Source organism: Strix aluco, chromosome 4, assembly GCF_031877795.1.
Source record: "Strix aluco isolate bStrAlu1 chromosome 4, bStrAlu1.hap1, whole genome shotgun sequence".
NCBI lineage: Eukaryota > Metazoa > Chordata > Aves > Strigiformes > Strigidae > Strix > Strix aluco.
Window position 1 is genome coordinate 79,620,189 of NC_133934.1, and position 14,119 is coordinate 79,634,307.

Here is a 14,119-nt window from a genome sequence, read left to right on the forward strand (position 1 = left end):
TTGCCAGTGTGTCATCAATTTGTCGGGCTGAACAAAGAAATTCTCGTTAATGCAACTGATTTCCTTGACACCCAGCAGTTATAACTGCTCCTTAAAATTAATTTAGCAGCTAGCAAGTCAAGCAACATATTTAAACAGCACCACAAAATTTTGGCCAGCCTAAGTATTCCCGAAGTCTGATAGCGAAACTGACTTTTCATTGGGACTGAGAAACAAAACAAGGGTTTTACAGACACAGTCACCAGATTTTGGGTATTTTGGGTCAGTGTTGGATAGAGAAAATCCTTGGAGGTCACACTGGTGGTGCCTTCGAGAATTTCTCCCCACGGTAACTGAGGCACCCTAAAATCTCAGCTATACCAGCTCTCATAGATAAATAAAGCTTCCTTGGCTACTGTACTGATAGAATCATTTCAGGGCAACCGCAGGTTTATGCTGTAAATTCAGTTTTATTCCAGGGAAACACAGTGCTATAAAGACAACACTCTCTCTCGCTCAAGTTGTTTCCCCCAATGTCTGCCATGAGTTGAGGTGCAAGTAAATTAATGATCATTTTATTCACATTCAGAAAGTCAGTGAGCTTAGCTGAGCTGTTCTTGCCATACACAACGGGGTCACAAATATCATGTTTCTACCTGATAAATCCACGTCTTATGTCTTTTACTTAACTTTTCCAGCCCATATATACACTGAAGATAAACAAGAGTGAATGCCAGGTATCCCATTTCCCATGCTGTCACGTCCCTCACACATGCTCACATAGTCCAAGGCAAACTAAGCAACATTTTTACGTAACTCACCCTCTGCTGACACTGGTTCTGTTTTTCTGGAACGCGCTGTGACAGAAGCTGCTTTGGACAGATCTGTTCCAGTCCTCCAGACACGAATCTCCACATAACCAGCGCTTTCATCCACTTGATATTCAGTGTTAGCAAAGTACAAAGTAGGTTCTAAATACAGAGAAAAATGCATATATTTTTGAAAAAGCTTCTTTGGCCTGCTCTTGTGCACATGTGCTTCAACTCTCCAGTCTGACTTTTAGTGCTTAAACTCTGCAGTTTGACTTTTAATATGTTAAAAAAAAACCAACCCAGAATTACCAATTTCCCCTGCAAATTCCAGTAATATCTACTGTCTGCTTACATAAATACACCTGCCTACAACTTAACATAAGGGGGTTTTAATCCTTTAAAAAACAAAGTAAACACTCCTTGAATTAAGTAAATAAAGTGTTGTATCTAAATATTTTTTATCTTATCTGCAGCTGATGGAGATCTTCCACAGCCAGCTATTTACCTTACCATCTGAAGTAAAACGGCCACTTCAGGAATTGTGATAATGTAGCATAACATAGACATAAGATATGGGATAGTTCTTCCATTACATTTTTGCTAAGTAAAGTAAGGCAGAAATTTTTTTGAAATTTACTATTAAAGGAAGTAGATACCTAAATATACCTTCCCCTCTCCCTAAAAGATAAAGGCAGTTGAAGGATTTCAAGAGTTTAGACTTTTTTTTTTTTTAAATTGTTTTCAAAGCATACATTTGACATCGGTGTAGCAGATGAAAGGGTTACAAGCTGTTTTTTTCTTCAGTGCGGTAAACTGACTTTAGTTATTCATAGGGAATACAAAAAGTTGCACAATCCAGGTCATGCAAAAGGTCAATATTAAATCGGGTTTAAGCAGACTCTTGTTTAGCGTAAGAGATCAAACATCACAAGACTCTCAAACCAGAGCCAATTTAGCTGCCTTTCTGAATACCCATCAAGAAGAATGAAGCAGCACACACTGGAGACACATTATACCTGCTGCTTTTACTAACTAATGGATAGAGTCTGCTAAATTCAATACATGGCCTCCTTTACTTTTGTCACCTAAACAATAGTAAGCTTTATCATGCTATCAGTATTAATAAAGCCTGACACATTTTGTCTGTGTTGTATATTATTACTAACCTATATGAACACAATGTAGAGAACCTCTCCAATACCACAGTAACATTATTTTAGCACAATAGCCAGTATCTTCTTTAGTGGAACCACCAGCAGTTGCACAAAAGCCTGGCACTCATCTAATACACTGCAGTTCTGTTGCACCTCTTGGGGAAAATCAAAGAACTCTGAAAAGCTTTAGAAGTCATGATCGTTGTCTCTTACAGTTAAGGAAATGGAAGCTTAGAGTAAAACAACATGGTCCATAAAGACTTTTTAAATTTCTGGTGTTTTCCAGAGCTCAGTTTATTACTGGACTTAAAGCCAATTTTACAGATGGGACAAACAGTTTTCAATTATTCAATGTGCCAAATAGAACACAGAAAAATACACAAGGTTTTGTACATAATGTCAAGCAATTCAATAATAAAGTGCCTCATCCTAGTAATAATTTTTTTACATTCTGGATCTTACCTTCCCAAACATAAATAAATGATCTTTTGTGAATGGGGGAGGATATCTAGCTAAGTTCTATTCTCAACAGGGACAGACTGTACTGCTCAGCTAATGTGTGAATTTTACATTTGCCTAGAGGCACTATCTCCTTCTTCCATGTATATATAAAAACATCAGAACACCATCTGGCCCATACCTATATAAAGATTGCCACTCCAGCTTGCAGGCACCTTTGGATACTTACTGTAATTTTCTTGAGCCACTGAACTGCAAACCTTCACATTACCATCAGAGCAAACCCTAATAATCACAAAGACTTACTGTATAAGCAGATAAGATCTTCAGCACACAGTATTAAGGAAGGTACAAATGTTCCAAGCAGGACTGCATTAATATTTATTTTCAACCTTTTGATAGATTACCCTTAAAAAGGCTGAAACAATTCCTTCCTTAGTCACCCAGCAGGATGTCTAACAAAGCAAAGCTTTTGGATGCAAAACTCAAGAGAAAGGTTGGAGAATGAAACCAGACACATGATGGTGGGTTAAATAGTTTAACAATACACAAAGCTCTTTGAAAATGTGTTTTTCTGAGGAATGTATCTATTCATCAGGACTGCAGAACTTACTTCTAGCTAAAAACTGCAACCTGTGGGGGACCGGAGGTGTTGGCTTTCTTGAAAAATTGTTTTTCATTTCTTGAAGTATTTTTGTGTTTTAAGAAGAAGGGTATCACAACTGAAAGTCAAACTGAATGTCTCATTTTATGTCAATTAAATACTTCAAGATGTTTTCAAAGAAAATTTTGCCTTGCCTAAAGCAGTATCCCAACACAATTTTTTCTCTCCACCTTCCTCCCACCCCTCCAATCAGCAGTTTTAATCATCAGTTATTTGCCAGTTTTGGCATTTTTCCCCCTGCCATGACAGGTAAGAGTTTGAAGATGATCACATTCCCTTCCCACAGGCTATGCATTTTTAACTATTAAGTCTTCTCCACATGGTGGGGAGAAGAGTAGGAGTCTAAATATCCAAACTTACATGCCTTTTTATCACAGCTAATGGATTATCAAGTGACCTCTGATGCCCTATAAGTCATTACACTTCTGTTTGTGTAAAGCACAGAAAGAGTAATTCCTCACAAGGCAATGGCAACACTGCAGGTTATATTGGTGTCACTGGGACCAAGATCCTACTTCAGTGAGTGGGCAGAAAAATCACTGGGGTCCTCCACCAGGAATGGAAAAACCATTTGGAAAAATACAACTTGACAAATACTGTTACAATTTTGGCTACATTTCATGATGATGATCACTGCAAAGTATTTACTTCAGCAAGAGTAATCAATAGTCTTTGTAGTTAAAATTATTATTCATATTTTTTAAAAACGTAAAAAAAGTTTGTAATATATCATCTATTCTTTCTCATTTCTTCTTCCCCTCTGAAAGAACTGTCTGAGATTCTAGATTAGTTTAAAAAGTAGACTGGTTAATTTTCTCTATTTACATAGAAATCTGCTTTCAAATATCAAGTCCATCAATTTCCTTTAGGCACAGCTTAATGGATTTTCAAGTACAGGTTGTAATTCTTTTGAAGTTTTAAGAGATCAGGCAGTTCAATTTATTGCAGTCCATGATAACTGTCTTGAATTGGACTTTAAATAGCAACCTCCTTAATTGTGAGAGTAAATTTTTTTCCCCCTTGAATGCGCATACTGTTTGTACAACTGTATGGACTGTAACATTATAACTTCAGATGTCGGTGCTGCTCCTTTTGATAACAAGCTTTTTGTTTTGAAATATGGCTTAAGGAAATGCAATAATCAGTCGTATCATTCTTATTACAGTCATCTTTCCCATTTCTATTATCCTTACCATAATTTGTCATTTTAAATTGTGCTGAGCTTTTTATAATTCTCCTGCTGAGAGAACTTGAAATGCTTCCTGCAACAATCCAAAGTCTCTTAATCTTATTGTATTATCAATGAAAAATACAGAGTAAGCAAATACTTTTGTTCATTTTCGAGACAAGCAGATGAAAATAAGATAAAAATAAGTAATGCTATATTTTTTTTTTTTTTTTAATCTTCCAAATGAACATGTTTCCCATGTAAATATAGTACAATGAGAGAGAATTGTTCCTCGGATACTGTGACCATTGATATATTCAACAGTATCTTCTGTGTCTTCAGAGTTTCCAAATGTCCAATCTAGATACACCTACTCTCCCAAAAATAGTAGGTATAATAAACATCAGTCAACAGGCTGTTAAACACTTGAGGTTCAGCCCTCAAGGAAGATGACACTTGTGACTCAGTTATTACAACGAAGTAATCACTTGTCTCTGAAACACAACCCATTCTTAGTACGGAGCCCAAAGATAACCTCAGTACACTTAAATTCTACCAAGGCAGTATATTTTAAAGACACATACCTTATTTAGGATTTCAAAAGCTGATACACCAAGTCAAAAAAAAAAAAAAAAAGAAAAAGAAAAAGGAAAAAAGAAAAGCAGTTTTAAAAGGGGAGGTCATTCATGCATTTATACTCTTCTTTCCCTTTTATGATGATCCCTGAAAAAATCATTACATTAATTACTGAACATTTAACTAAGAAAGCAGAACAGCATCTGAGGTAACTAGTAATCTTTAGTAAACAATAGTGATTTCAATCATGAAATACCATAAAACTATTAATTTAAAATCAATTTTCCTTCATAAAATAATAGCTCTAAGTGTTAGTTTGGCCTGGAAAGCCAGCCAATTTTCTAGGGTTTTTTTGGTCTTTGGGTTTTTTTAAGCTGTGGTCCTGAAACCTGTTCTACCTGTGATGCCACTTAAACACTCAAGCAAAGAGCTAAGGTGGATTTCCACTTGCTTAGAAAAATCACAAACTGTTTGCACCTAATTCTTCAAAGCTGTTTACTGAATAGCCAGACCCTTTGCTCAGCCAGACACGGACAGGACAGCATGCTCCCAGGTGCCCACATTACAGGAAAATGATACACAACTTCTAGCTTACTGGTTTAGGATCAAGGGTCTACTACAAAACCTGCATTGTTCTCTGGCTTGGAGACACCCTAGATCAAAGGATAGACTTGATGTCTTGACTATTAACTTGCTGTTTCTTTTTAAGTCTTGAACTAACACTTTCCTTTATTTGTTACCATGATGCTATGAGAATGTGGAGTAATAATTAGAGATATTTAAGTTTTAAACTTTTTCATGCACTAAGCTATATGAAACTGGTGACTTTGAAGACCTGAGACCTAATGAGTTATTTCTGGTTTTTATGTGCATATAACATGATTCTGTGAGGAGCTATGGATCTTCACTTGAGGCAGCCTGTGGGAGGCCTCTCCTTATGACATTGACAACAAAATTTTAGGACTTTTTTCTTTATAAAGTCATTTTTCTCTTTAAGGAATCCCTGGGCGTATGCCTCTCAAACCATACTTCACACTTTGATCTATGCCTTCCTCCATATAATACACAAACCATACCACACCTGAGTACAGATGGTGGAAATCTGAATCCTTCAGATGCTAAATAGGGATAAGTTTTACAGTTGTAGTCTGAGAGATGTAAACAGTCCTGTGTACAGGTAACACTGAAAATTTTCATGCACTTCACAGAAAAAAGCCACTGCAATGTGTGCTTTATTTTCCAGTATAAGGTCGTTATACAGAACCATTTGTTTAAAAATGCAGCAAGACAGGGCCCTTCAGAGAGGAAAACCTATGTGGAATATACGTAAGAAACCTCGAACCCTGAAACAATAAAACCAAGAAACTGCTTTCTCCTCCATCTTCACACACACAGCACCATGGATACCAGTGATCTCACAAGCTTTATGAAGCTCTCATGAGACATCTCAACAGAACGGCCAGCAAGACAAAAGTAATTTCCATTCCTGCCTGTGCTCTGGTATCTGACTTTCAAAATGGGAATAGTGACTAAGAGAATTTAATAACGTTTGAATGCCTGGTATTTATCTCACCTTACAGTGACATTATATTTACTGCTAGAATGTTTTTTCCAAAATATGTTATATACTTTGTGAACCACTCTGTATAACTACTTAAACAGCAGTAATTCTGCTAACAGAAACTCTGACAACATACTGACTGCTTTCCTTGATGACACTTCAAGTGACTTGCCTTCTTGCTGTAAAGCTTAATTGCCAGTAAAACATTTAAGATTGCTTAACATAACTAATTCTTCAACTTCCACTGACATGCACCAAAATGATTGACATTAAAGTTGTGGCATTTACATACAGCTTTCTTTGGTCTAAGAAGCTTGAGCCTTTTCTCTCCCAAATGTCTTTTTTTTTTTTTTTTTTAAATTGTTGACAAGAAATGTATTTGTTACTTCAAACCTTACCAATGTTAAGCAATACCAATACTAATATCACACAATAACCTGCTTTCTTTCTATTTGATCATCATCAGATGTGGAATGCTGTGAATAAAATCAGCACAAGATATTTGCTTTTATATATATGACAGGGAGCGTTCACAGAATCTCATCATGGGTGAACAAAGGAGCAAAGTAATGGTTCCCAAATTACTTTTATTTAGAAAAAGTGTGAGGAGTACTTCCTGTGCTGCTTGTTATAGCAAGGAACACATTCATACTGCATATATCTGCATGTGGTCATAGCTGCACACTTCTCTACACTGTCAAAAAGGCTTTATCTCACTATCAACAAAAGCTCCATTGACTGCACTGATGTAGTCTAACACCTCTGTAGGTATCTAAGCACTTATGATGTAATTATTCAAGCTTATCTGCTATTGTGCCCTTTACTTAAACCCAGCTATATTTTTACCATCTGTACTTACAAACAAAGGGGTTCAGAACTCAGATCTTTCTGTTACTTGCCATGAAGGACTATGCCTAGTAGTTTGCTGCAATGTTACTTACTTTTTATTTAAGCTGTTAAGCAGTTCATAAACCTGTAAAATTCTGGAAGTGGTGCCCATATTATGGACATTTCTGTAAAAATTTGTAATATAAAAAAACCCCACAAATGCAAAAAATGTGTGTCATGTTCCAGGCTCATTTATATTAAAGCTAATCATGTCCTGAATCAACATTAATTTATGCTGTGTATGGTCACATATCCATACAAGTAGTTTTGGAACACTATCAGATCCTAATAATAAAATTTTGCATTTTCCTTTTCTTTTTCTAGGGCTGGCTAACACAGGATTATTATTATCCCTTAGGGCTGTGAATAATTCTACTAAAATATATTTTAAAGCCTTTATCTCTCAATTAATTTCTTTTTCTCCTTGTAGGATTCTCCGGTCATTGTTAGAGGCATCACAGCACACCTCATCATAACTAACTTGACCAAAGGATTGTGTGAATAGAGTCACATCCCATATCAAAGCTGTGCTCAGCTTTTCTCCAGCTGGAAAGAGGCACCTTCAGGTTTACTATTGCCTTATTCCTTTGCTGAGTCTAAAAATCATTCCAAGTTTGGTCTGCATACTTCAGCTGTTAGCATATTGCACTTTACATTGAGAAATGTTATCTGTTTAAACAACCTGTTTTTCCCAGTATTAACAAAAACCCTTAAGTGTTCCTCTTTCAGACACAACCAGGCATATGGCTATGAAATCTTCTTTTTCATTTTAATGGACTGTAGGACCATCCACTGTAGGAGCGGTAAGTATACATACTTATCCACTGTATATACAGTTACAGTACTGTATAAGAATTAGAAACTTGGTGGATCAAGGTGCCATTCTGCAGAAAAACAAAACTGGTGAAACTACTCTTTGAAACTCAAATTTTACACATTTGATAAAGGAGGTTGTCCAGTTTCTTATCAATCAATCCAATGCCAACAGTCTACTTCCAGGTCAGATCAAAATAGAGTGGCAGCTTCTTTTCTGTCTGTTTATTCAAAATGGAAATAGTCTTACAAAGTGATGCATTCTTAAAAGACTCTTCATTTCAGAGCACACTTTAAGAAATTGAGCTTCAACCCTGGCTATCTTTCCATATGACATAGGCTGAGTCCAGAATTACCCAGAATTTGTCTGATGATAGGTTATTAAGTATTTTGCTGGATGGTACTCTTAGAAAGAAAGCTTTGTAACAAAGAAGGAAAGAAAGTGAATATATGATAACCTATCAAAGTTGTATTGAAAAGTAGAAGCATGATAATTTTCTGTCAACTAATATAATTATCTATATGGTAATTTAGCTTTATGTATACATCAAATAATTTTCTATCTATTGAAAACTGCATAGGAAGCAGTTTTGATCTGTTGATAATAAATGATTTTGTTTTCCATGAAAATGAAAATCTGGTCATTGAGTCAGGTAAAGAAAACAATTCTTTCCTTGCCACAATGGCTTAGTTATGCATTATTTTCTCTTCCTATTCTCTGAAAGAGATAAAGAAGCCTTCTGACAAATCTCATCAACTTAAAGACTGTGATACTCTTATTAACTTCATTGTCATGGCAAATTCACTTCTGATGTAAATCCTTTGGCCTCAGAGAAATTACACCAGTGATTATTTTGGCCCATTCATGTTTCCTTTGAGAAAACATTTTCCCCCTCACCAATTTAACTGTGTCTGTTTTGACTAGTTGACTTCTGCAGGACTTACAAAAGGGTAGAAATAAACAGTAGCTAATAGAAATAGTCTCCTGCGTCTTTAGCTTCTACTTCATATAACAGAGTGAAAATTACTTTTTTTATTGCAGGACACAGAAATCAGCCCCCAAATTCTCATTATTTATGAAGCTAATCAAAAGCTCCAAACAATCAGCTCAGTATATCTTAAATACTGAACCTGACCATGTATCATGTATCATCGTGTCTAATCACAGTACAAAACTCCTGCCTTATTTAGCACAATTATATTCACAAGATTGGATTAGCAAGAAAGATTTAGACAGGGACTAGAAGAACAAACAGAATTATGACAATAAAATACATGGCTTTTCTTCTGCTTCTGTCTAATAGTATCAATTCTTGAAGTGAATTCTGTGTCTCAAATTTTATAACAAAAAAGGAAGACTTGCATTTCTACCTTAAAAGTGCACTAGTCTTGACACTCTAGGAATTACCATGCATGACAAATTAGCCTCTATTAATTATTTCTTTAGCTTTATCTGATAGTATACACATTATTTTCATCTAAAATACTGTCACAAAACTAATCCTATACCTGTGTAAACTACTGTAATCACGGGCTCTGCTGCAGTAACAGTAAATCTAACCCTCACAGATCTACTTCAGAGTAATAAAACAGCCATCTAGTCCATGCCAGTAAAGAAAAGAAAATCTAATCCTCAACTCCTACTGCAATAACAAAGCAGCGTAAGCTAAAGTGCATGACACATATTTACACTATATCTTAAACACAGTTCACGTCTGTTCTGCCAGTTTTTCTGAGTAAGAAAATCATAGACCCAAGTTTTCAGGTGTTTAAAAAACAAAAACACAGTGAAAGAAATTATTTAATCAGTAAAACTTCCAAAGAGGAAAGCCCCAGCAAAACAAAATTGCTTCTTTACACTCACCATCATCTGTGTCAGCCAAAATTATTATTTTAGTGCTTGGGAATTCAGTGCCAATTTGGCCACCCACTGGCATGCTCAGAGAAATATTGAAGGTCTCATCTTCTTCATAGAGAGAGTCATCAATAATGATAACACAACAGATTTTCTCAGTCTCATCCTTATTAAAATGAATAATGCTGCTATGATCTTCAGGACGTGAGATGTAGTCAGAGTAAGACAAGACAGTGGATGGTACTGTGCCAGTAGCAGAACCTATGGGGAGAGAGGGTAAAAAAAATGAATTACAGGGACTCAGGACTTTAGAGAAGTGGAAAAACAACAGGCCTTTAAATGAAACAAACACAGAAAAAGTCTTTTATGCTGGAACTGACTAATAAATATGCTTCGGTAACTAAACACAAGAAATTACTCCTATTTATAATTACAACTTCTCCAGCAGCAAAGTGGCTCAGAGAGCTCTTATTGTCACCCAGTACTCTCAGGAAACCACTCCTGCTCCCAATTCACCATTATTACCAGTTATCCTGACTCAACTTTTTGTGGGGTTGCACTTCAACCAGATGAGAGAAGTGAGTCAACTAATTCCTCAGTGGCCAGCCCTGGGTCCACAGGGATTTTCAGGGGACAAAAGCCTGAGCAACCCTGTCCCACCTCACAGCTGCCCCTGCTTTGAGGAGCAGATCTAACTGAAGACCTCCCAAGCTCCCTTCTAACCCACATAATTCTGAGTACATTAGGTAGCTTCATAAGTACATACAACATGCATTGATTACACTCCTTTACCACAGACAGGGGTTAGTAATGTGTCAGACAATAAGCAGGTTGAGAAAGAGTAAATGAGAGACGTCATGTTTACCATGCTTATCACATTTAAAACTTTGCAAAAAATTATTCTACTGCAGCATGTTTATGAAAACAATTACTGCAGCATGATCATGAGAACAATTACAGCAATTGTGCATTTGGGTAAATGACTAGCCTACAAGGACAAAAAGCCTTAAATAACTCAGTAAGATCTTCTGTGCCTCAATACACGACAAAAGAGGGGAACATTCTGTTAAGCCGTTATAAGTCACTGATGAAGGAACAAATGACCTCTGAATGCCTTATACTCTGAAGATTCCTGCCAACCGCTCAGGCTGACTCTTACAGGTAAGGGTAAAATAGAAACAAAAGGTGTTAAAAGGATTTTCTACACCAAAAGTTTAAACAAGTCACAGAACTGAGTATGATCCCCCCATTTTCCCTGCACATGAAGCGTACAGAATGCTAGTTATCTCAAGCTATGACTAGCGGATAGAAGACTTCTATATGAAAACCATTTTTTTCAATCAAAATTTCTGTATTTCACTGCTTAGGATAAAGGTTAACCTCTATCTTAAGCTTGATTTCATTTATAAATGCCGTTACCTTATCTTTATTAAATCTATTTTTGAATGCATATTTTAGTTTTGATTAAGAGTTACCTGATATATTTTATAATATCTACTATTTTTACAATATCTAATACTTTCTCTCCTCTGCCATCTTGCTTCTTCAGTTTATAGCAGGCTTATTTTGTAGTCAAGAACTGTATTTGGAAAACTTAGGATTTAAATGAGTTGAAAAAAGAATCATATTATCAATTACCTGTCTGTATTAACTATAGTATGAGTGACTATCACTGTGCTGAAAGTCAGTGCACCACCACAAACTTACATTCACACATCTCTGAATATCAAGTGGAGACAGACTTGTGATCTGAACTTTGCATCTGGCCTCTAACCTAACCAAAATCCCAAAACCTCATTTGATTTTAGAAATGTTTTCGTTTTAAATCTATATCTCTTCTCTGTGATTCATGACCAACTCTATATATCGCCTTCTTTGATAACACAAATTCACAAGTGAGATAAAAAGCATTATTAAGACCGATCATTGCTTCATGCAGCCTTCTGCATCAGTTATGTTTAAATAAAAAGTGATATGCAATGCCTGTAGCCTGTCAATTTTGAAATACTAGTTCTTGCTGAATCAACTGAAGCCTTGACTTGGCTTACTGCAGCTACATAGTCAAAAAGCAAAACACTGACAACAGGAAACACCCCCCCACACACAGGGGTCCTTAGTTCTCATTCAGGGTATATAGAAAGGTGCAGTGATCGGTCAGATCACAGAATCACAGAATTGTCTAGGTTGGAAAAGACCTTGAAGATCATCCAGTCCAACCATTAGCCTAACATTGACAGTTCTCAACTATACCATATCCCTAAGTGCTATGTCAACCCAAGTCTTAAATACCTCCAGGGATGAGGACTCCACCACCTCCCTGGGCAGCTCATTCCAACACCCAACAACCCCTTCTGGAAAGAAATACTTTCTAATATCTAGTCTAAACCTCCCCTGGCACAACTTGAGGCCATTACCTCTTGTCCTATCACTTATTACTTGATTAAAGAGGCTCATCCCCAGTTCTCTGCACCCTCCTTTCAGGTAGTTGTAGAGGGCGATGAGGTCTCCCCTCAGCCTCCTCTTCTCCAGACTAAACAACCCCAGATCCTCAACAACAGGAGAGGTACAGGGCTTAAGACTGGAAGAATCCTTTTTTCCCTCTAAACATTCAGTGCAGGGACAGGCATTTCCTCTTCAGTGGAAAAAAAATGGTGCCTCTTCAAAAAACGTATACGTACATGTATACGTATATGCATGTGTGTGCATACACACACACACACATATTCTTCTGTTTCGGGCTTTAAAACATTCTCTAAGCAGAGAACTAAACGCACATAAGTTGCCTGCAAAAGTCACTTGTTCCAGCTACTGAAGTTACTGGCAGTACTTGCTGAGTAACAACAACTGAATTTGCTTTCTTACTTACCTAAACGTGAATATTATGCTGAATAATCTGTTACTCAGCTAGATAACATACCTTGGTGTGTAGAACAAATGACCATCAGATCTTGACTGACATCTCCAGATCTTCTAAGAGGAATCAGCAATTCACCTATATCTTCCTCTATTCTGTATTCCAGCTGAGGAATATACACTGTAGATACTGAAGAAAAACATGATGAGAGAAGGGGGAGCACCAAGGCTGAACACCTGTATGACATTACATACAGAGTATGAATTTAGCCAGGGAAGAGATTTAATAAGAAATACAAATTCCTTGTTCAGCTAAGTGAAGCTTTAAGACAAGGCTGAACCACAAGAGAGCAAAGACAGATACAGGTACTCACAGGACCTGCAAGTGAACAATACTGCACCTAATCACAAATTCTGAGGGAACAAGAAGTGATACATACCATCACCAGGATCCACAATTTCAACTGTTGCTATTGCTGGAATCTCAAGAGCAGCCATAACTGGATCAGACAGAACAATCTGGAATGTTTCAGATGCCTCATATTCATTGTCTGCAAATATCCTCACTCGCCAGGTAGCTGAAGCCTGTCCTGGATTGAACTGGACCTGTTTCTGAGGTTTCCCCTTGAAGTCTTTATCCTTTACTGCCGTACCATCTTTGGTTCCAATACCTGCATAAAAATTTGGAGGAATTATTCTCCATTCATTTCAAAATTTTAATAAAATTAAAGGAACAACCACAAAAAAATAGTTTTAATCTGGCAGTTACTTCAGAAAAAAGTAAGGATGGTTACATCATACTTTCTCTAATACTGTTGCATAGCTCATGAAAAACAGGTAATTAGAGTAGGATCCTGCCAACATTTGTGTGTGTAAAGAATTGTATTTGCATGAAAAATTCCATTGACTTCGCCTGCTGGGCACTTAAAACCATCAACAAAGTTACTGAGGCATGAGGTTATTTATCAAATACGACTGAACCGAACTGTTCAACAGGGCTAATTTTCCCGTCTATATAAAAATTCATGGAACAAGTTTTCCAGTTATGCCTTCGGAAAAGTTGTATCAGTCTGTTAAGAAATGGATTTGTCAATTAAGATGTCACCCACATAAAAAAAAACAAACCAAAAAACAACCCCACCGCTCATCTCTTTCAAAGAGAAATTAATCATTATATGTTTAATACTTTGTGATTACAGTTTCTGTTACTACTCTGTATCTGTGCTGTACTTACACACATTTAAGATCTGTGAAGTACCTTTATCACTTTCACCTGTACACTAAATGACCTCTAAAGACTTTTTCATCTGTCCAAGTCTTGCTTCTGTAGATGCTCT

At 36.6% G+C, this 14,119-nt stretch overlaps 1 protein-coding gene across 1 annotated transcript in view; it reads right to left on the reverse strand.

Moving 5' to 3' along the window:
• FREM3 (FRAS1 related extracellular matrix 3) overlaps positions 1–14,119 on the reverse strand; it is a 69,607-nt gene that overhangs the window by 22,002 nt on the left and 33,486 nt on the right. Inside the window, exons 4-7 of the mRNA XM_074821284.1 lie at positions 13,223–13,453; positions 12,847–12,972; positions 9,939–10,190; positions 801–950 (exon numbers count right to left, since the gene is read on the reverse strand). Coding sequence (XP_074677385.1) covers positions 801–950; positions 9,939–10,190; positions 12,847–12,972; positions 13,223–13,453 — 759 coding nt within the window. The remainder of the gene's footprint in view (positions 1–800; positions 951–9,938; positions 10,191–12,846; positions 12,973–13,222; positions 13,454–14,119) is intronic.